At 36.6% G+C, this 22,189-nt stretch overlaps 1 protein-coding gene across 1 annotated transcript in view; it reads right to left on the reverse strand.

Annotated features, from left to right (window-relative positions):
* Nucleotides 1–19,945, reverse strand: part of LOC113523071 (actin nucleation-promoting factor WASL-like) — a 28,510-nt gene extending 8,565 nt beyond the window's left edge. Inside the window, exons 1-10 of the mRNA XM_052897692.1 lie at nucleotides 19,603–19,945; nucleotides 10,189–10,416; nucleotides 8,688–8,787; nucleotides 5,937–6,107; nucleotides 5,171–5,290; nucleotides 4,152–4,334; nucleotides 3,567–3,626; nucleotides 2,577–2,681; nucleotides 1,969–2,186; nucleotides 950–1,030 (exon numbers count right to left, since the gene is read on the reverse strand). Coding sequence (XP_052753652.1) covers nucleotides 950–1,030; nucleotides 1,969–2,186; nucleotides 2,577–2,681; nucleotides 3,567–3,626; nucleotides 4,152–4,334; nucleotides 5,171–5,290; nucleotides 5,937–6,107; nucleotides 8,688–8,787; nucleotides 10,189–10,416; nucleotides 19,603–19,689 — 1,353 coding nt within the window. The 5' untranslated portion in view covers nucleotides 19,690–19,945. The remainder of the gene's footprint in view (nucleotides 1–949; nucleotides 1,031–1,968; nucleotides 2,187–2,576; nucleotides 2,682–3,566; nucleotides 3,627–4,151; nucleotides 4,335–5,170; nucleotides 5,291–5,936; nucleotides 6,108–8,687; nucleotides 8,788–10,188; nucleotides 10,417–19,602) is intronic.
* Nucleotides 19,946–22,189: the final 2,244 nt, after the last annotated feature.

Genomic DNA, 22,189 nt, shown 5'->3' on the forward strand with positions numbered 1-22,189 from the left:
CCCCCCCCCCCCCAAGCGTTGCCATTCCTGAGAGCATTTATTCATTCATCAGGTGTTATTCCTCTGTACACTGTGAATTCACTGCCATATCCCATCCTTATTTATTTATGTATTTACTCTTTATTGAATCACTTAAAGAATGATGCAAAAAAAGACAGTACCTAGTACATATTAGTATATTTGTCTTTATATAAGTTTATATATGTATTAGTTTGCATCTATTTATATAAGTATATGGTAGTATTTTATTACTACTATATGCAAGTAAATTACTATAATATATAAGGTACATTACTATAATGCATATATGTGAGGGTTTTCCTACGTAAAAATAACATCTAAGCTCAGCAAATGTGTAAAATAGATTTATTAGTATGTACAAAAGTAAGACAGCGAAATAACAAGAGAACAAAAAAAAAAATGAATAGACGTTGACATGACGTTATTTCAAATATGACAATGTGCTGTACCAATTCTAACAATATATAACGTATTAACTTATTAGTAATATTAATCTAGCTGTTGAAATATCACTGTCAAACTTTCTATAAATTTGCTTATAAATATATGAAGTTTGGGGGGGAAAGGAATTGTTAGCAATGCGATTTAACAGCTCCATTGCTAGCAATATACCCTATCAAATTGACCTGCATGCGATTTCCCCTGGAAACCATTTTTGTGAATTCGTCACGATAGGCTAACTGACCTGCCTTTTCATCCTCACTAATCACCTCTCACTGATACCCCGCCAGTGTATACCGATAGGGCAGGCGGGATCACTATTTCATTTTCACCCATTAAAAAAAGCTATATAGAAATATCACTTTATTTTTATATAACTTTATATAAATTTGCCTGTAACGTTATGGGCATGTATTTTATTAAAAAAAAAAAAAAAACGTGCGAAGACATCGAGTATAAATAGTATAGGTAGAAATTTGTTACTTACGGAACGAAGCTCAATTCCTTGTCTAATCTCGCTCAGTAGATTACTCCTGCTGTCATCCGATTTGGAATTGACCTCGACATGCTGGAAGACAAGACGTATACAATTCATTAAAAATTATCTGAGCGAATATAAATTCAAATATAATTCCATTATTTTTTTCAAAAATAAACAATTGAGAAAAGATATTCGGTGCTAGTAATCACCACTTGTCCTATTACTACTCAAAACTGCTTAAGTTTACATAAATAACAATTATTTTTATAATATCTTAGTAGTTATATTTCTATCTTCAATTTGGTATTTCTGGGGGGGGGGGGGGAGGTATAAGTGATTTGTGAATAGCTTCTCACGTTTCAACAAATGATCCTTCGAGCCGGATGAGTACTAACGACCTTTTATAGTGAATTAAAACTTGACGAATCAATGTTGAATGTAAGTGATTACTGTATTGTAATTATTAATATTGGCTTCTTTATAACATCGAGATAGAAACGAGTCGGTCATTTTTGGATTTAAAAACGAGAGTAAAGCCAACATAAATTATAATTGATATATCATACTCAGTCAAAGATTAGATCAATTCTATCAGAAAGTGAGTCTTTAATTTTAAGGAGTGAAACACTCTAGGATCGGAAGGAAGCAGTAGCTGTCCAATCAACGATCTCCAACTGATTATTCATCGCTGTAGTAGTAATTAATTGTCCTCGAAGGCAATTTCTGAATTCAGTACATTATGAAATATCTATTCCGGGATCACACAGCATTATGGTTTCGACATAGAATGGACCAATTCTTTTTTCTAAGCTTAACTCGCACCGTAAAGATGTTATAAGGATCATTGATCTTTTTAGTAGTAGCCCACCAAAGATTTTAGAAGCGGCTTAGAAATATCTGGAGTCGGGTTAAGTACGTTTATTATAATTTTGTATGTAAACACAATAGGTTTATAATATTAATTTGTTTTTCACTGCAATAATATTATAATTACTTTATACAAAATATAATAACAAAAGTCTTACCTTCAAATTCTTGTTGCCACTACGTATGCTCTCCATAAGGGCGGCACGAGCGTCTCCCGGGACCGATGGTGCGATGTCGGCCGGCGGCGGTGGCGGCGGCGGCGCGACTGGCGCGGGCGGCGGCGGCGGGGGTGCAGGCGGTGCAGGCGGCGGCGGCGGCGCCACGCCCACCGGCGGCGGGGGAGGGGGAGGCACCGACGGCGGTGCTGACGCCGGAGCTGAACAGTTCCATTTTTAAAATTAATTAATTATATTTCGCGCCAAACGTGCGAAAGCAATAGCAATAATAGCAATAAAATTATAGTGTATGGGAGGCATATAAACTCATAGTTCTCAATCATCACATTATGCTCTATGATTTCGATGCTGTCCGTATCTAAAGGCGACGGCCATTATCCCATGAGGTGGTACGTGAGTTACATTGCCAACATAAGCGTAAAAATAAAGCTTGAACACACAGATTCATACTACTTTCAGTACTGTAAAATATGTGTCTAACTATAATGACACATTTTTTTTAAACTTATTAAACAACAGACTTGTTTTTTGTATGGAACTAATATTATTTGCGTGTAATAAAGTATAATAGAAATATATGGTATACTAACGCTGCATTGGTCTCGGCGGCGGCGGGTTCCTGGGCGGCGCGGGCGCAGCGGGCGGCGGCGGCGGGGGAACTGCTCGCGCCGGCGGCGGGGGAGGGGCGCGGGACGCTGCCACATACAATCGTACATCGTACACAAACACTTATTTACTATTTATTGTTAAAAGTTTCGTAATCACATTATATTTTATTATAATAATTACCGGTTTAACTTACGTGTAATTAGATCGTGAAAACTCGACTAGTTTCAGAATCAATTCGTGATCCTTAATCATGAGCGGCTGTGACTGAGCGCGAGCCTGACTCAGACATCTAATAAGACTTAAGTTAAACCAGTAGCTACACATACTACACATACGTTCAAAGTTTTTGGGCGAAAGCTTTACAAACTATAGCATTTGTAATATTAATCAATAATCAGCCGTTAATTGTCCATTGCTGGACATAAGCTTTCCCCAGAAGGGGGTTGCCAGTAGTTGCCACACTTGGCAGGCGGACTGGCAACCGCAGTTAGACATTTAGTGATGCTTTAAGAGGGACGCTGCTGCCCATTCTTCTACCAATAAATTCCTTCAGTCGCCTCTTACGACACCTACGGAAAAAAAACGGGTTGGTCTAACCTATGTCGGGACTTACACGGCTGTTACTTGTAATATTCATAGGATATTGTAATACATAATTATAATCACGCAGTACGATAATTTAAAAATATAAGCATCATTGATATATTTAGTAGTAGCCTGCCAAAGATATTGGAAGCGTCTCAGAAATATCCAGAGTCGGGTTAAATACATTTATTATAACTTTGTATGTTAGCACACTAGATTTATAACATTGATTTGGCTTTTGTTATTATAATGTTGTAATTATTTTTAATGAATAAATAAAAAAAAAAAAAAAAATAAGACAAAGTTTAATATTCTATTTTAATTTTTTTTTTTTATGAAAATGCGGGTATTTGCTCAAAGTGCATATATAATAAAGTGGTACATACGTGGATGTGGCGGCGGCGGCGGACCCCGCGCCGGAAGCGGAGGTACTTCCGCGGCCGCTGCTGTGAATCACAATTTTTTTTTTATACAACTTAGAATGGCAAATAAGTTGACGGCTCACCTGATGGAAAGTGGTAACCGTCGCCCTTAGTCTCCTCTTACGACACCCATGAGAAAAGAAGAGGTAGCCTATTCTATGCCGGGATTTACACGGCTATTATTGTAATATTAATAGGACATTGTAATATATAAGACGTAGTTTCATTCTATTTTTTTTTTTTATTAAAATGCGGGTATTTGAATAAAGTGCTTGTAAGGTGGTACATACGCCGGTGCGGCGCCGGCGGCAAGTCCCGCTGCCGGCGTGGGCTGCTGAATTTACTGCTGAACATAAGCCTTCTCCAAAAGGGGGTTTTTTCAGTAGTTGCCATGCTTGGCAGGTGGATTGGCAACCACAGTTAGGCTTTGGTGATGTTGCTGCCCATGTCTTTATCATAAAATTTCCTTAGTCGCCTCTTACAACACCCACGGGAAAGGAAGGAATAGTCCATTCTATATCGGGACTACATCGCATTACTAGAGTGTACCTTTGTTGGGTTTCTTGGTGTCGTGCATCTCCTCCTTGACGGCGTCGTAGCCGCCGTGCGTTTGTATGAAGTCGTATATGAACTGCCTGGTGGCGTGGTCCTGCAGTTGCACGTCCGACACGCCGGCCAGCGACAGGAACGACCGCATCTCCTCTTCTGGTAGTGACTCCGACACGTCAAAACCTGTACAAAGTTATATAGGAGTGATAAAATTGTCAATTCATAGCGGGTTAGTGTATAGAAAATGTTATACAGCCGTATAACATTTTCTATACACTAAACCCTGTCTTGTGACTTTCTATAGACCCTGTTAGGTCGACCCCCACGTGGTCCGCCCTTGAAACAATCGTATTGAGTTCTTGATGTATACATCACGACTGACTAACTGACCTGCCTTTTCATCTCACCTACTATCCATCACTGGTGCCCTGCCAGCGTAGGCTGGGTTACCATTTGATTTTTATCCATTAAAAAACCTCTGGACATCTTACAGTTAGGTATAACTCGCTTATATTACTACATATACACACCTACCAATATATATGTTCTTGTAGTGAAGCAATAATATCTCTGTTTGAGCTATAATACCATGATGCCATTCATATATAGATGTGTCAATTATTACCTTTTTTTATACAACTTAGAATGGCAAACAAGCTGACGGCCCATCTGATGGAAAGTGGTAACCGTCCTCCATAGACATGAGCAGTACCATGGACATAACAGTACACACACATACTGTTTCGCCCATGATACCCCCCAATGCGTTGCCATTCCTGAGGACTCAGGTGTTATTCCTCTGTACCCTGTAAATTCACGCCATATCCCACCCTTCAAACCGAAATACAGCCATGCAAACAGAACTGCTTCACGGTAGAAATAAATACCTTTTTTTTAGTGTTTCTTTCTTAGTTTTAAGTTTACCCCAAAATGTAAACTCTTTTGCGGGGTTACCATTCCATTGTCATCCAAGAAAAATCCTACAGGCCTAAATGTAACCATTCATTCAGTCAACCAACCTGTTTTTGCATCCCAGCCCACGTGCGATACGTGTTTGAAATCTTTCGGCGCACCAATATCAGCTTTTGTGAGTTTTCTATTCTTCGGTTTTTTATTTGTAGCTTTCAGTGTGTACCCAGCTGAAATGATATAATAATAGTAAATTACTGCAGCGGCCAGCAACTGAGGCATTGATGGACGAATGTGCTAATGTGGGCCGAGGCGTAGCCGCGGTACACATGCCTGAGTCTATCAATGCCAAGTTGTGGCCAAGGCTTGTATTGTACTTTTCTCAAACAATGCGCGGAAATCGAAAACACAATTTTACTTTTTAAGTTAAATGACGAATAACGTACAATAACAATTTTTCACGCACTTTGTTTTTTTTTTTTCAATAAACAGCTTTCTATTTGCAAGCCAGTTCGAAATTTAAATAAAACCTTTTATTAGTTACCTTCTTGGTAGCCATGTTTCGAAGTAAAAAGTCATTCCATTTTTATATTACAGGACAGAGTTTACATAGTTATTTATCCGGCCGCAAAACACGACAGATATGGATTTTCATACAACTTTTGCCGTCCGCTGCCCGCATGTATCTGACCAGTACGGCAATTTTGATTTATCTCGAAGAAGACTGTCAAAATAATGCTCACATTTCCAAGCATGTTTGAGAAAAAATAATTAGTATGTGTTCTATTTCACTTCTAACATCCCTCTGACTCGGTTTTTAGCGTTTCATTTGACCTTTACAGTTTTATTATATGTATAGATTAGAAAAATACATACAGGTGAGCGCCGCCGACTTGGGCGGCAGTGGTACGGGCGCGAGCGCGGGCGCAGCGGGCGCGGGCGCAGGCGAGGGCGCGGGCTGGTGCGGCAGGCCGTTGTGCCGCGGCGCCGTGTTCTGCGACGACGTGTTGTTGGCGCGCGCCGCCAACATCGACCTCTGGCGGCGTTCTGTGGAAGAACAACAATGCTATAAATTACACAACAATTAGGCTTTGCACGGGTGCAATTATCTATTTATACAGGGTAGAAAAAACAGTTTGGACAAAACGAAAACCCAGCAAATTATTTCTCTTTAATATCTCTCTCATACAGATATCATTTATTTATTTATTTATTCATTAGTACAATATATGTGTACGTGGCGGACTTAATGCTAAGAGCATTCTCTCCCAGTCAACCACAGGGAAGTGCCAGAATACTCGAATACTCATTACAATGAGATGAGATGAAGGTACAGCTTAATTAACTATTTCCTAAGCTCTGACCGTGGGAATTGGAGTGAAAAATTAATAATAATTTCACTGTCTATTCCCAGAATACATATGTATACATGTATACTGGGAATTTTCTTATCTCACTACGTTTGTCGTTTCCGACAATTGTTTCGACTTCTTTCCGATGTTTCCTCTAGGGGGCGTACGGTGCTTTGCGTCATAGCGTCATAGTAAATTTATAAAATTCCCCGTATATAGATAGATAGATACTTACAAACAATAAACAATTAAAAGAAATAATCACAGTGAGAAAACAATGGGCAGCTTTATCGCTAAAAGCGATCTATATACATGTATAGGTGTCTGTCCCATAGACTGTCATAAGGAACGGTCCAGAACCACTTGCATCCACTGACTCCCTGCAATGCATTTGAGGTTTTCACTCCATCAGTGACGCATCGTTCTACATTGAGTTTGCGCGTACGGAATCGCCACTCAAGAACCTTTGTTTTTCATCGGTTTTAAGTCCTTATATGTAAACATAGCTGAAGAATGGGGTGGGGTTACACAGCTCGAAGGACTTAAAACCGATATATATATATATATATATATAGATAGATAGATAGATAGATGACCTTTATTACCATTATTAAGAAAATAAATATTAAAACAACAAAAATAAAAAAAAAAGAACAATTAATGTTGCTGGTAATAGGAGCCGCCTCAGCTGTTGCTATATATGTACAGCTCCAGCGAGATGTACCTATATAACACATGGATCAATAAGTCCCGAGACTAACCCAGAGATGGCGCTCGTAGTAAACCAGTAACCAGGTCTTTCTAGAGTACTAACCTTTGCTTGAAATGTGTCGAAATTTTAAGTTGATCGGACCAGAAACAGCTGAGTTATCGAGGTTGGAGTAAAGTCGTTTCGTAGTTTGTTTAAAAAATGGAAAAAAACGAGTTTCGTGTTCTGATAAAACATTGTTTTTTAATGGGTAAAAACACCGTGCAAGCGAAACAATGGATTGAAAAATGTTACCCGGACTCTTGTCCATCAAAAGCAACGATTTGTCGGTGGTTTGCTGAGTTTAAACGTGGTCGTACCGACACAAATGACGCGGAACGCTCGGGTAGACCTGTGGAAGCCGTTACACTGGAAAATGTGAGTGAAGTGACAAAAATTATAATGAAAGATCGTAAAGTGAAGCTCCATGAGATTGCTGAGATGACACAGATATCATATGGAAGTGTATTTACTATCCTCCATGAAAAATTGAGCATGAAAAAGGTATTTTCCAAGTGGGTGCCGCGATTGCTTTCGATGGAACAAAAACAGCAACGAGTCGATGATTCAGAAAGCTGTTTATCGCTATTTACTCGCAACAAAAAAGATTTCTTACGTCGTTACGTGACCATGGACGAAACATGGATACATCACTACACTCCAGAGTCGAAGCGGCAGTCATCTGAGTGGCGTACAGCTGGCGAAAGCCGTCCGAAGCGTCCGAAAACGCAGCAGTCAGCTGGCAAAGTCATGGCGTCAGTTTTTTGGGATACGCATGGCGTGATTTTCATTGACTACCTCGAAAAAGGTAAATCGATTAACAGTGATTATTATATTGACTTGCTGGTGCGTTTGAAGGAGGAAATAGCAAAAAAACGACCGCACATGCAGAGAAAAAAAATCCTTTTTCACCAAGACAATGCACCCTGCCACAAGTCGATGAAAACAATGGCAAAATTGAACGAATTGGGCTTTGATCTGCTTCCCCACCCCCCATACTCGCCAGATTTAGCCCCCAGTGACTACTGGCTCTTTGTTGATCTTAAAAAAATGCTCCAGGGAAAAATATTTGGCTCAAATGAGGAGGTCATCGCTGAAACTGAAGCTTATTTTGAAGCGAAAGACAATTTTTTTTATAAACATGGTATTGAAAAATTGGAAAAGCGTTGGAACGATTGTATCACCCTAAAAGGTGATTATGTTGATGAATAAAAAAAAAATTTTGCAAAAAAATGTTGTTTTCATTGTTAGTCTCGGGACTTATTGATCCATGTGTTAGCGCTGATTTTCAGGCGGCCCCTTAACTCCTTTACCTTTAGCATGCGTGCGGGTCGCCAATACCTATTTCTCGGATGGGAGACTCAACACGCTTACCAACAAATATATATATATATATATATATATATATATATATATATATATATATATAAAATTTAAATGTACATAAGTTTTAAAAATAATAAATACATGAAAAATAGTAAATCAATTACAGTGTGAGTAATATCCTTATATTAATAAGATTCATACCTTGTCTTCTTTGTTTTCGAAGTTCGATTTTTTCTATAAGTACCTTCTTAAGGATGTTTGCTTCATCTTCGTTGGCGAAATTGAATGCGGTCATGTAATCCTGAAAACGGTGATGTAAATTATAATTTATAACTAACTAAATTTATTCCATCATCACGCCCATAGAATAGAACAGTCTTTTCTGTTCTAAGATAAACACATTTACACGAGATGCTTTAAAATTTTCATATTTGATTTATTTATAGAAAAATATTGTTACATACCCTCAAAAATAAGTATAACATTGTTTAGTATTTAAACTACTGAATCCAGATGTAAATATAAAATAAAAAAAAAGTACAATAGAGCAAAAAAAGTTTGTAACTAATTTAATTAACATTTCACCAGAGGGTACAGAGGCATAACACCTTAGTCCACGGGAATAACAAGGCATGAGAGGTACAGTATACTCTGTTATGTCCATGGTACTATTCATGTCTATAGATGAAAGTGGGACCCCACTTTCCATCAGGTGGGCCGTCAACTTGTTTGCCATAACCGCAAAAAACACACAAACAAACGAGTTGATATAAACAGAATTCATCTATCAAGTTAGTCTGGGAGAATTTTCTGTCATTTTGCGATACATTTTTCATTGGTAAAAATGTTCAGTTTCATCACTAGCTGAATACTCAGTCAGCATTCTGCTGACAATTTAATTGCTTACAAATTTGATTTCACCCTGTATAATGTCACTTCGCCGTGTAGTCACGGTATAGAATGGGTCACCCCTTTCTTTCCTGTGGGTGTCGTAAGACGAAATTTAGGAAATTTTACGGTCGAGAGATGAGCAGCAGCCTCCTTCATAAAGCCTAACTACAATTGTCAACCCGCCTGCCAAGCTTGGCAACTACTGGCAAAGGTCTCCTTATGGGGAAGGCCTTCGTTCAGTAATGGATAGTAAACGGCTGATATAATAATAAAAAAAATGTCACTTAACGTTACATAAGAATTTAACTCTAAAAACTTTGCACCTATATAATAACTAACCTACTTCAGCACGCTCCCTTAACTCACGCAGTACGGTTATTAAATAATATTATAAACTTAATTGATATATTTAGTAGTAGCCTGCCAAAGATATTAGAAGCGGCTCAGAAATATCTAGAGTCGGGTTAAATACATTTATTATAACTTTGTATGTTAGCACACTAGATTTATAACATTGATTTAGCTTTTGCTGTTATAATGTTGTAGTTATTTTTAATGAATAAATAAATAAAAAATTTTGCTTTGAAATTGTTCAAATACTTTTTTTGCAGTCAAGATTCAAATTTCAGTGACAGCTTAATGAGTATACTATTGCGTGATTGACGATTTAGTTCGTAGTCAGAGCCCTTTCTAAATAATAAGTCCGAAATATTGAAAAATTTCAAATGTTTTTGAAAACGCCACAAGCTTCACGCGTCAAGTTATGAATGCTCATAAAAACGGTTGAAAAATACAGGTAATTCACACTCACCTCTGCCTCAAACGTGTGCAAATATGGTCTGGGACTCTTGTACTCTATCTGGAGGTACACCTCGTGCTCCCATATCATCGCCTTCCGACATAGGCAGTATATGCGAAAAAAGTATGAGCGTTTGCCGTTGTCCTTGATTAAACACAGTACGCCCGTATCTTTCTTCTTCCATTCCGAGTGTGCCGGTCCCTCGGTGGTGAACAATTGGACTACTGCTGTTGCCAGACTCTGTAACGATATGAGACATATTAGAGACTAGCTATATCACGAGGCTTTGCTTGAATACATTCAATTTAAAAAGTGTCCTATGTTCTTTTTTTAATGGGTTAAAATGGAATGGTAACCCCGCCTGCGTGTAGAGGAGAAAGGGATTGTTATTAACGGAAACTAAGAATCTCATTGCTGCAATATACCCAACCAGAGCGACCTCCACGTGGTTCCCCCTGGAAACTTTCATGATTGATTCCTAATGAATTCATTATGATGGGCTAACTGGCCTGTTTTCATTCTCATTAGGTTTGTATGCAATGCATTAGGGTTATAGAAATCCTAATGCATTGCCAGGGGGGAAAGGGATTGTTAGTAATGGGTTCTTACAGCCCATTGCTAACAACACACCCTTTCAGGTCGACCTCCACGCGGTTCCCTCTAGAAACCATTGTGTTTAATCCTTTATGAATTCTTCACGATGGGCTAACTGACCTGGCTTCATCTTCACCTATCATCTATCACTGGTACTCCGCCAGCGTATACCGACAGCGTAGGCGGGGTTACCATTCCATTTTCACAATAAAAAGAAAACCTGTCTGCGCTATATACCCTCACTGGTGCCCCGACAGAGTATACCGTTAACGCAGGCGGGATTACCATTCCATTATTACCCATTAAAAAAAACAAGCTGTTCCGCTGTATTATATCGTCATAATTGCAATGTAACATTAATAACTTAGTTTGTGCCTATTGCCATTTATTAATATGTATATTATTAATATGTATATTATAATATTATTTATTAATATGTATATTATAATTTCTGTACCATATTTGTAAAGGAGGGAGACTTTGTACAAAAGTCGATTGCTTGGGTACCTCTGTCCCATTCGTGTTTCAACCGTGAAGTAGTTGTGTTTGCATGGCTGTATTTCGGTTAGAAGGGTGGGATATGGCGTGAATTTACTGGGTACAGAGGAATAACACCAGAGGAATAGCACAACAGTATACTCTGTTATGTCCATGGCACTGCTCATGTCTATAGGCGACGGTTACCACTTTACATCAGGTGGGCCGTCAGCTTGTTTGCCATTCTAAGTTGTATAAAAAAAATGGCAATAAATTTATTATTATTTTTACAAAAATTCATTATTATTAAATAGTAAGTTTTATTTTACATGATACGTAATCCTGTGCATATAGATCGTGTATCGAATATTTAGATGTATCCATCTTCATTTTGTGCGCGACGTTTAAATAAATATACGAAACACGTATACCCAAGTGATGTAACCAAAGAAAGTACACTTTTACCAGGAAATCATGCGATTAAAAGTACAGTGAAACGTTAGATCTGTATCACGTTCATGCCTAAGTAGGTTTTTATTATTTCCAACCGACGACAAAAAGTTTTTTTTTTTATGGGTGAAAATGGAATGGTAACTCCGCCTGCGCTAACGATTAGCCCATCATAATGAATTCATCAGGAATTAACCATGATAGTTTCCAAGGGGAACCGCGTGAAGATCGATTTGGTTGGGTATATTGCTAGCAATGGGAGTCTCAGTCTCCATTACTAACAATCCCTTTCCCCCCGAAAAGAAGGGGTTATCAATTCGGTAGTCATGCGATTAAATGTACAGCGAAACGTTAAATCTGTATCATGGTTATTCCCAAGTAGATTTTTATTACCTTCAACCGACTTCAAAAAGAAAGAGATTCTGAATTCGGTAACATTTATTGATGTTTGTTAACCTCACAACTCTGTCAGTTCTAAATCGATTACGAAAAATTCTTTTTTTTTTATCTGAAAGGACATCCTCGCAGATTGATCCCATAGAAATGTTACTAAAAATCGATTTGGTTATTAAATCAAAATTATCGGTTTTGGCACAATTGAAGTCAGTTTTTTTTTTTATCTATATGGATATTATTTTTTATGCTATTAGAATGGTAAATTACCTGTCGGCCCACCTGATGGAGAGTGGTAACCGTCGCCTATAGACATGAGCAGTACCATGGACATAACAGAGTATACTGTTTCGCCCATGATACCCCCCATGCATTGCCATTCCTGAGGACTCTGGTGTTATTCCTCTGTACCCTGTAAATTCACGCCATATCGCACCCTTCAAACCGAAACACAGCCATGCAAACACAACTGCTTCACGGTAGAAACACGAATAGGACAGAGGTGCCTAAGCATATATTGACAGATTAGTCTCACAGAATTTTATATCAAAATCCATTCATTAATTTTTTTTTTATTTAAATTTGAAATAAATTGACTAGTTTTGCTATAATGGAAATTTGTTTTTTTTTTATCTGTGGAACACAATTTTTATAATACATACTTTAAAATTGTATGAACGCGAATGTATTTACAATAGACACTTAAATATGTGTATAACGTTTATGTTACGACTTATGCGAGTGTGTTAGGTAACACATAAGTTATATTAGAGCTATTTTGCTAGTTTCCTACATTAAATAACAAGTATACGAATTAATTTATTAAAAACTAAAATATATATTTAAAAGCGATTTTTACGTAATATTATAACAATTTTATTTAAATAAAATAAAAGTGATAAAGTGGAATTACGTAAGCATAACACGTATGCCAAGCGATAGATAGTTCAAAATTAAGCAGTGAACGATTTAAAACAGGGGTCCGATGGAGCGGGGCATAGGGTACTTTAATATGAAGACTTAACGGGGGCGTTTAAAGTCCAAAAGGGATGCTTAAGTGAGGCGTAAAAGGATTTTTTTTAATGGATGATAATGGAATGATGACTCCGCCTGCGCTATCGGTATACGCTGGATGGGCACCAGTGAGAGATGATAAATGAAAATGAAGCAGGCCAGTTATCCCATTGTGCAAATGAATCAATCATGATGGTTTTCAGGGGGAACCGCGAGGAGGTCGACCTGATAGGGTGGGTATATTGCTAGTAATAGAGTTGCTAATCCCCATTACTAACGATCCCTTCCTCCCCCCCTCCTCCAGCGCAATAGGATTAGTACAGGATTACAAATTCAAAGTTGGAGTGAACAGCGCGGATCACTAATGACCAATTTTCGTCACCAGAGGAGGCGACGGGCACTGCCTAGGAGTACCTCATTAAAAGGTTATTTTTGTCATAAGCCTAGCCCTATATTTGGGGGGAAAAGGGATTGTTAGTAATGGGTTTTAACAGCCCCATTGCTGGCAATATATCCCATCAGGTCGACCTCCACGTGGTTCTTTTTGGAAGCCATCATGGTTGACTCTTGTCGAATTCTTCACGATAGGCCGACTGAACTGCCTTCATACTTATCATCCCTTACTGGTACCCGCCAGCGTATACCGCAGGTATTATAACTCCATTCTTTTTTCACCCTTCAAAAAAGGAAGCCTTATATCTGGAGGGAAAGAGGTATTTATTATCTCTTATTGCTAACAATAAACCACCTTGGTTAATTCTTGTGGAATTTGTCACGATGGGTTAACTGGCCTGCTTTCATCCTCACCTATCATCCCTCACTGGTGCCTTGTCAGTGTATATCAATAGCGCAGCTATCATTCCATCATTATCATCATCGATAAAGAAAGCCTTGTAACTTGCCTCCTTTCAAATCTAAACGCCTTAGCCGATCAGTTAGGAGTGATAAACTTTATTACTTCCAGAAAATCGGATACGCTTGTACGGACGACGGGAGGAAGTGGAAGCAATTGAGTTATTTGCATAGCAATGGGTCACTATAGGTTATGAATAATTAAATAGTTAGAGCGAAATTTCTAAATAATATAACTTTGGTAGGTACTAGGACATAATAGATTCCTTTGCCTGTACTTTCGACGATTAAAAATAGCTAAACAGCATTTCATGAACTAACACATAACTTCAAAATCTATCGTCTGATTATAACATTAAAAATAATCCTAACAGTAGGTATATAGGGGGGAAAGGGATTGTTAGTAATGGAGACTGAGAACCCTATTGCTAGCAATATACCCAACGAGGTCGACCTTCTCGCGGTTCTCCCTGGAAACTATCATGTTTAATTCCTGATGAATTCATCATGATAGGCTAACTGGCCTGTTTTCATTCTCATCTATCACCCTTCACTGGTGCTCCGCCAGCGTATTCCGTTAGCGCAGGTGGGGTTATTGTACCATACCATTTTCATCCATCAAAAAAAACGGTAGGTATATTAAACTTTAATTACTAATAAGTAATCAATCTACAAATAGGATGTTATTGGCTCGCATTGAGGCTTTTCAAAACTATATAAATAAACGATACTTGACTAACTACATTATATGACTACAGTAACATGCATACAGCAGGAAAATTCGGCAGCGAAATTACTAGGCACTAGAATTAAAACTCTGCGTGTCGGACAGGGAGGAAGATATTATTAATAACGGGTCTAGTTGCCCTATTGCTAGCAATATACTCCATCAGGTGGCTGTGGTTCCTCCTGGAAACAATCGTGATTAATTCTTGTTGAATTTGTAGTTGTGCGAAAGAAATAAGTATAACAACTAACTTTATCTATTCACATATATACAGAAGGTAAATATTATATACAAAGGAATACGTAGAAAATACTATATAAAAACGGAAATTAGAAGTGTAAGAGACGAGCGATCGAGATGGAGAGAATGACAGCAGAAATGAATGTAAGAAGTAAACGTCGCTGTCATGTCTGTACGGCCAGTCCGAAAGATAGAAAGAGGTGAAATATCTATGTACAATTTAATTAATCTACTTAATGGAAAAGAAAGTAATGATGTTGACAAGTGGATATGAGATGAATATGTACAATATTTATTTACAGACGCCAAAAATTCATTACGACGAATCAATTGATCTGTTTTCATCCTCACCGATAATCTCTCTTTGATGTCCCACCAGCGTAGTATATCGATAGTACAGACAGTGTTTTTTTTTTTTTTTGATGGGTGAAAATGGTATGGTAACCCCGCCTGCGCTAACGGGATACGCTGGCGGAGCACCAGTGAAGGGTGATCGATGAGGATGAAAATAGGCCAGTTAGCCCATCATGATGAATTCATCAGGAATTAACCATGATAGTTTCCAAGGGGAACCACGTGAAGGTCGATTTGGTTGGGTATATTGCTAGCAATGGGATTCTCAGTCTCCATTACTAACAATCCCTTTCCCCCCGTACAGACAGGGTTTTCATCCATAAAAAAAACCGTTACCAGTTTCTATCATGTGGGTAATGAACATTTCGCCATTCCAGTTTTCATAAAAAGACATTAACAAAAATAATATTCCCCCGACTGGAATCCACCCAACTGTGTGGGTATTTTTCGCTCTATTACGCATTAGATACATTGGGCATCTCGGCACAGGGGTTTTTTTTATATGATCCTTATATGAATGACCTTTATGTCCAGTGGTGAAGCACCACCATCATTTTTAAGCCTGAATAGACATTCTATTTACGTTGCCTTTATTTAACAGCTGAGTCAACACCGCTGGTTTGTGCATTCAAATGTGATAGATACCATCGTTGAGTGATGACTAATATACATACATAATATTGTTTATTTATAATTCTATTATATGTATTGTCAGCTTATTTAATGTCACCAAAATACTATTGAATGGTACCTAATTATAAATTAATTAGCCCGGTTTCTTTTTATTTGATGATAATGGAATAGTAATGTCGTCTGCGCTATCCATGTATATGTGTATATATATATATATTTAGTGTTCCACTGCTGACTTCTGTAGATATAAGATTTAAAAAATACTTGAATTAGTAGATAAACAAACGAAAGTTTATTCTTTTCTATAGACAGTAACATATAGTTACATATTTAATAAAAAAAAATTGGTGCAAATAAGGCTTGTCAACATTTAAACTTTTGTTTTAGATGATAATACTGTCATCATTATTATCATATCAGGCATTAACTGTCCACTGCTGAATGTATGCCTCTCCCATAGACTGCCTTAAGGAATAGGCCCGAACATGGTGCAGTAATTGTGTTATTTTTTTTTTTCTATAAATTAACATAGGGTTGTCTACAAAAATATAGCCACAAATAAAGGTTGTCACCCAGCAAGCTTATGTATATCCAATTATTATATCCAAATTCTATATATATTCTAAATATATATATATATATATATATATATATATATATATAATTCGGATAAGGGTAGGATGATATTAGAAGAAAAATAAGGAAATATTATGTTGGTTTACCTCATTTTATTACTGTAATCAAAAATAGTAACAAATACCTATTAGGTATATAAATAATTTTTGTTGTAATATTATTCCTTTTTTTATCATGTGGTCCCAGTATACAGTGAGTCACCCAGGAAACTTAATGATCAAGGGATATGCACCATTCCTCTAGATAAATAGCATTCCTCTTAAAACATCACCAAAAACTGTGGTTGCCAATCTGCCTACGAAGAGTGGCAACCATTTGCAAAACTCCCTCTTATAGGGCCTATGTTCAGGCTAATATAATAAATATTGTTTTCAAAACCGATGGTCTGAAACTGTCTAGAGAGAAAATGTCTAAGAGTATTTATACCAAACTTTAGTGAGGTGTGGCAAAGTAGTTGATCCTCAAATGTTGGCAGTAGCACACATATTAATGATAGCAGAATTAAACAAATAAATTGTAATCAAGTATCCAATACTGAAAATTACTTAAAAAGTACAAAAGGATTCTACCTTTTGTACTTTTTACATGTTATTTTTATATTTTTAATAACAGTATATTTTTGAATGAGCAATTCAAAAGAAACAACTCTCAATATGATTTTAAAATTGAACAAATATTCATCAATTATACATTATAACATCATAAACAATATAATTATAAAGTGATAATTACTGAATATTATTATTTATAAGTTATTATTATCATAAATTAATAATAACAAATCATGGTATATTCACATATAATTATTTCATTATATTTATAACTAGCGGCCTGTTCCGGCTTCACATGGGTGGACATTTTTACATTTTAAAAAGTGGCCATTAAGGCTGCACACGCGACAGAAGAAGAAAAATGGAGTAATTTCTCCCGTTTTCCCAACATTTCCCTCCACTGCTCTGCTCCTATTGATCGTAGCGTGATGAAAAGTATACTATAACCTAGCCAGGAGTATGAAGAATAATTGTACCAATTGTAATTAAAATCCGTCAAGTAGTTTTTGTTTCTATAAGGAATATACAGACAGATAGAAAGACAAAAATTTTACTGATTGCACATTTGACATCAGTATCGATCACTAATCACCCCCTGATAGTTATTTTGGAAATATATTTTATGTACAGAATTAATCTCTCTACAAATTTATTATAAGTATAGATAATACAAAATTTTAACCACATTGCTTAGGAGTTACTGGCAGTTAAGTACAAAAATGAGAAATTGACTAAAGGGGTGAACAATTATTTTTTATTCACAATGAATGGAAACAGAGACCAGAGGGAGACTGTACAAAAGTCAATTGTTTGGGCTCCTCTGTCCCATTTGTGTTTCTACCGTGAAGCAAGTGTGTTTGTATGGCTGTGTTTCAGTATGAAGGGTTTTTTTTTAATGGGTGATACTGAAATGGTAACCCTGCCTGTGCGGGTGCTGGATGATAAATAACGATGAAAGAAGGTCCATTAGCCAATTGTCTATATATATATTTTTTTATACAACTTAGAATGGCAAACAAACTGACGGTCCACCTGATGGAAAGTGGTAACCGTCTCCTATAGACATGAGCAGTACCATGGACATAACAGAGTATACTGTTTCGCCCATAATACCCCCCCATGCGTTGCCATTCCTGAGTGTTATTCCTCTGAACCTAGTAATTTCACGCCATATCCCACCCTTCAAACTGAAACTATATATTGGCCCAATAATATTAGTAATCCAATATATAATATTGAAATTAAGAACCTGATTTAAATTAATATAAATATCTTACTGGCATGGGTAATATCAAAATGAGGGGGGAAAGGGATTGTTAGCAATAGAGTTTGATAGCCCCATTGCTAGCAATATACCCTATTAAGTCGACCACTACATGGTTCCCCCTGGAAACCATCATGAACAATTCTTGTTGAATTTGTCACGATGGGCTAACTGACCTGATTCATCCTTACCTATCATCCTTCACTGGTGCCCCGCAGGTGTATACTGATAGGGCGAGTGGAGTTACCATTCCATTATCACCCATTAAAAAAAAATCTAAATGAGTGATGCCCTTTTCTTCCACCATCAATATCCAGAGGAACCCATTGTATAGATATCAAACCAGTATTGATATTAATTAAGCCTATACATAATACATAAAGTGGAGGTAAAAATAACCAAGATATATAATTTTTTTTGATGGGTGAAAATGATATGGTGACCCTGCCTGCGCTAACGGAATACACTGGCGGAGCACCATGGAAGGGTGATAGATGAGAATGAAAACAGGCCAGTTAGCCCATCATGATGAATTCATCAGGAATTAACCATGATAGTTTCCAGGGAGAACCGCGAGGAAGTCAACCTGGTTGGGTATATTGCTAGCAATGGGATTCTCAGTCTCCATTACTAACAATCCCATTCCCCCCAGATGTATAAATTGTTATTGTGTAAAAAAAAAACGAAAATAAGAAAAATATAAATATATATATATATAGAAAAATATTTCAATAGAAGATAAAAGGTAAATATTGATATAACTTTACATTTGATAAATATATATAGTGAAAAACACCAATAACTTAAAGAGATAAGATTAAAAGATTATAACAATACTGAGATAGTATTTTCTACTGTCTTCGAAACAGTGCACCGCCTCAGTACCTACTTCACTATAAAACTAATTGCAACTTTCACCCCATAAAAGTAAATGGCAGTGAAATTATGCACCTGATCCGTACAGTATGATTTCATTGTACAAACATTCATATAAAATGCAATGGAAACAGCGCTATTAAGTAACTTCGATAAATGGGCTAATTTATGAATTTATTAACAATACTAATTAGATTGTGCATTCAATTATAATTGTTCTATTTATACAATATGAATGCGAAAACGATTATCGGGATCACAAAATTTGGGCTTTTATCGTGATATTATCACAAATACTATGAGATATGTAATCTAGAGGTGGCTGAATCATGTGTGGTAGACAAGGTATAGAGCGTTACACAAACCTGGCATTTTGGTCCGATGAGGCTGAAGACTTGATCGTTTTCCTCTCGGGACAGTAGCGTACTCGGTCTATTCTCTCCCCTTGGCATTTTTTCCGTTAAAATAAGAAAACACACATAGAATTACACGAATAATAGATATTAAATACTAGAGGTGTCAGTCGATAAGGTCTTTAAACATTTTACTACTATAGGATCTGTATTTTGACAATGTACACATTTTCTTAGAGACAATAATAGCATTTCTCACAACACCGAATCATTCATTTCACAAAGTAAAATTGAAAACCACGGATAATTTGTAATTTACTTTCTCTACATCCGTATATGATACATCACTCATCAAACTGACACAATTAGTGATGTTATTAAGGTAATAGCTATTGGTCACAAACAGAATATAGCCGTTATTAAAAATATAACAAATAAATAGCCTCAACACAATAGCTGGTATTCGTATATAGTTTTATATCCAATAAGATTATAGCGCAGCTGATAAATGTACTCTATTGTATTATGACACGGATAACACGTAAATTAAACTTTTTAAAGTTGTGAACGAAATCTTTGATCGTGAAGAATAATTCATCACTAATAGATTGATTAAAGTCAACTACAAAACTTTAACCTAATACAGTTTTTTTTAGAATAAAAATTGTTAAAACTTCAATTATCACCGAATTTTAAACTACCATCTTTAATGCATTTTTGTTCAAATTTAATTTAGCTAGACAATAAAAAATATAAAAGCTTTTTATGTTATAAAAAAAAGTAAAATAACTATACTTAATACAGTAGCATAAAAACTTATTAGTGCTATAAAAACTGAATACAGCAAAATAGTAATCAATATATTTGAATCTAATTTTACAAAATAATAATAATAGTATAAAGTAATGGACCTCCCATTCTTTTCCCGCGGATGTCATAAGACATGACTAAGGGAACTTAGTAGTCGAGGACTGGTCAGCAGCGTCCTTCTTAAAACATCATATTACCAATAGGTTATTACCTAACTGCGGTTTCCAACCTGCCTGCCAAACGTAGCAACTACTGGCAAAATCGCATTTATGGCGAAGGCCTATATTCTGCAGCGAACAGTAACTGCTGATATCACGTCGTCAAAGTCCTAATGGATTAAAGGTTTCTACGCTATTGATATCTATCTAGTCATATAATCAAGAGCTAATAACTGTTTTTTAAACTAGTTAACAACACTGGCTAATATATTTGTAGTGACAATTACGAGTGTTACCATTATCGCATTACTGCCGTTTGCAAAAATTTTAAGCCAGGCGAAGTTGTAAACAAATCTATAAGTTGCCATATAAGAAATTAACGAATCTTTTCAATTTAGGCTCCAAGAAATGTTCATACTTTGTTTAAAAGTTTCCAACCCACTTAAAAAGGAGGGCTTTCAAAAACGTTTAGATAAAGAATAGTTTATATACCTCATAATCATCATCTGTCCACTGCTAAATAATAAGCCTCTCTCTTGAGAAGTTTGCCAGTAGTTGTCACGCTTGGCAGGCGAATTGGCAACAGCAGTTAGGCTTTAGAGATGTTTTAAGTTCCTCACCCTCCCATTGTTGCCTCTTACAACACCTACGGGAAAGAAAAAGGTGGCCAAAACTATGCCGGGACCACACGGCCGTATACAATATATACTTACGAGTTCTCAATTTAATAAGAACTATTGTAATACTCTGCAATTGCTGAACTGATTTTGGTCATTAACCTATAAAGCTAACAAATGCAAAAGTTTGTAACAATGATTCATTTACATTTCGATGCAGTTTTTTTTTATTGTATAATATCGACCCACATAAAGGTTGATTTTTTTTTTAATTTTTGTACCTTGTGAAATGTACTTAAGCGTAATGCACTTCTAATATATTCCTATTTGTAAAACTTTGTATTATCTTTAGTAAATGAACTGCAATTCTTTGAGAAAATAAATAGTTGGGTGTGGTCGATGGATCAACTGAACTTTTCAATCTCACCCATCTCTCACTGGTGCTCCACTAAGGCATATCGATAACGCATATGGGGTTGCTATTTAATTTTCATCTAATAAAAAAACTGACCTGTGAACACTCAATGCCAGCGTTTACCGATAGCACAGGGAGATTATTTTATTTATTTATTAATTAGTACATATATGTGTATATAGCGGACATATATTACAAACATTCTCACATTCTCTTTTTTTTATACCACTGAGGTGGCAAACAAGCATACGGCCCACTTGATGGTAAGTGGTTATCATAGCCTATGAACACCTGCAATACCAGAGGTATTACGCGTGCGTTGCCGACCCTGAAGAAACCCCTTTATCCCCTTTTGAAGAACCCCATGCTGTAGTCTCTTGGGAAAACCTTGACAGGGAGCTCATTCCACAACCTGAGTGTTCATGGGAGGAAACATCTCTTTCAGTCAGCCATAGAGAAGGATTACCATTCCATTGTCGATCATAAAATCTTTGTGATGTACCATCTGAATAATAATAGAAATGTTAGTTTATAAACTTCTTAACGAAAACTCTTGTTGGGTCTGTTAAAAGGGTTGGCTACAAATGAAAAAAGTTAAA

The sequence above is a fragment of the Galleria mellonella genome, unplaced genomic scaffold (assembly GCF_026898425.1).
Source record: "Galleria mellonella isolate WM207_F2 unplaced genomic scaffold, CSIRO_AGI_GalMel_v1 utg38, whole genome shotgun sequence".
NCBI lineage: Eukaryota > Metazoa > Arthropoda > Insecta > Lepidoptera > Pyralidae > Galleria > Galleria mellonella.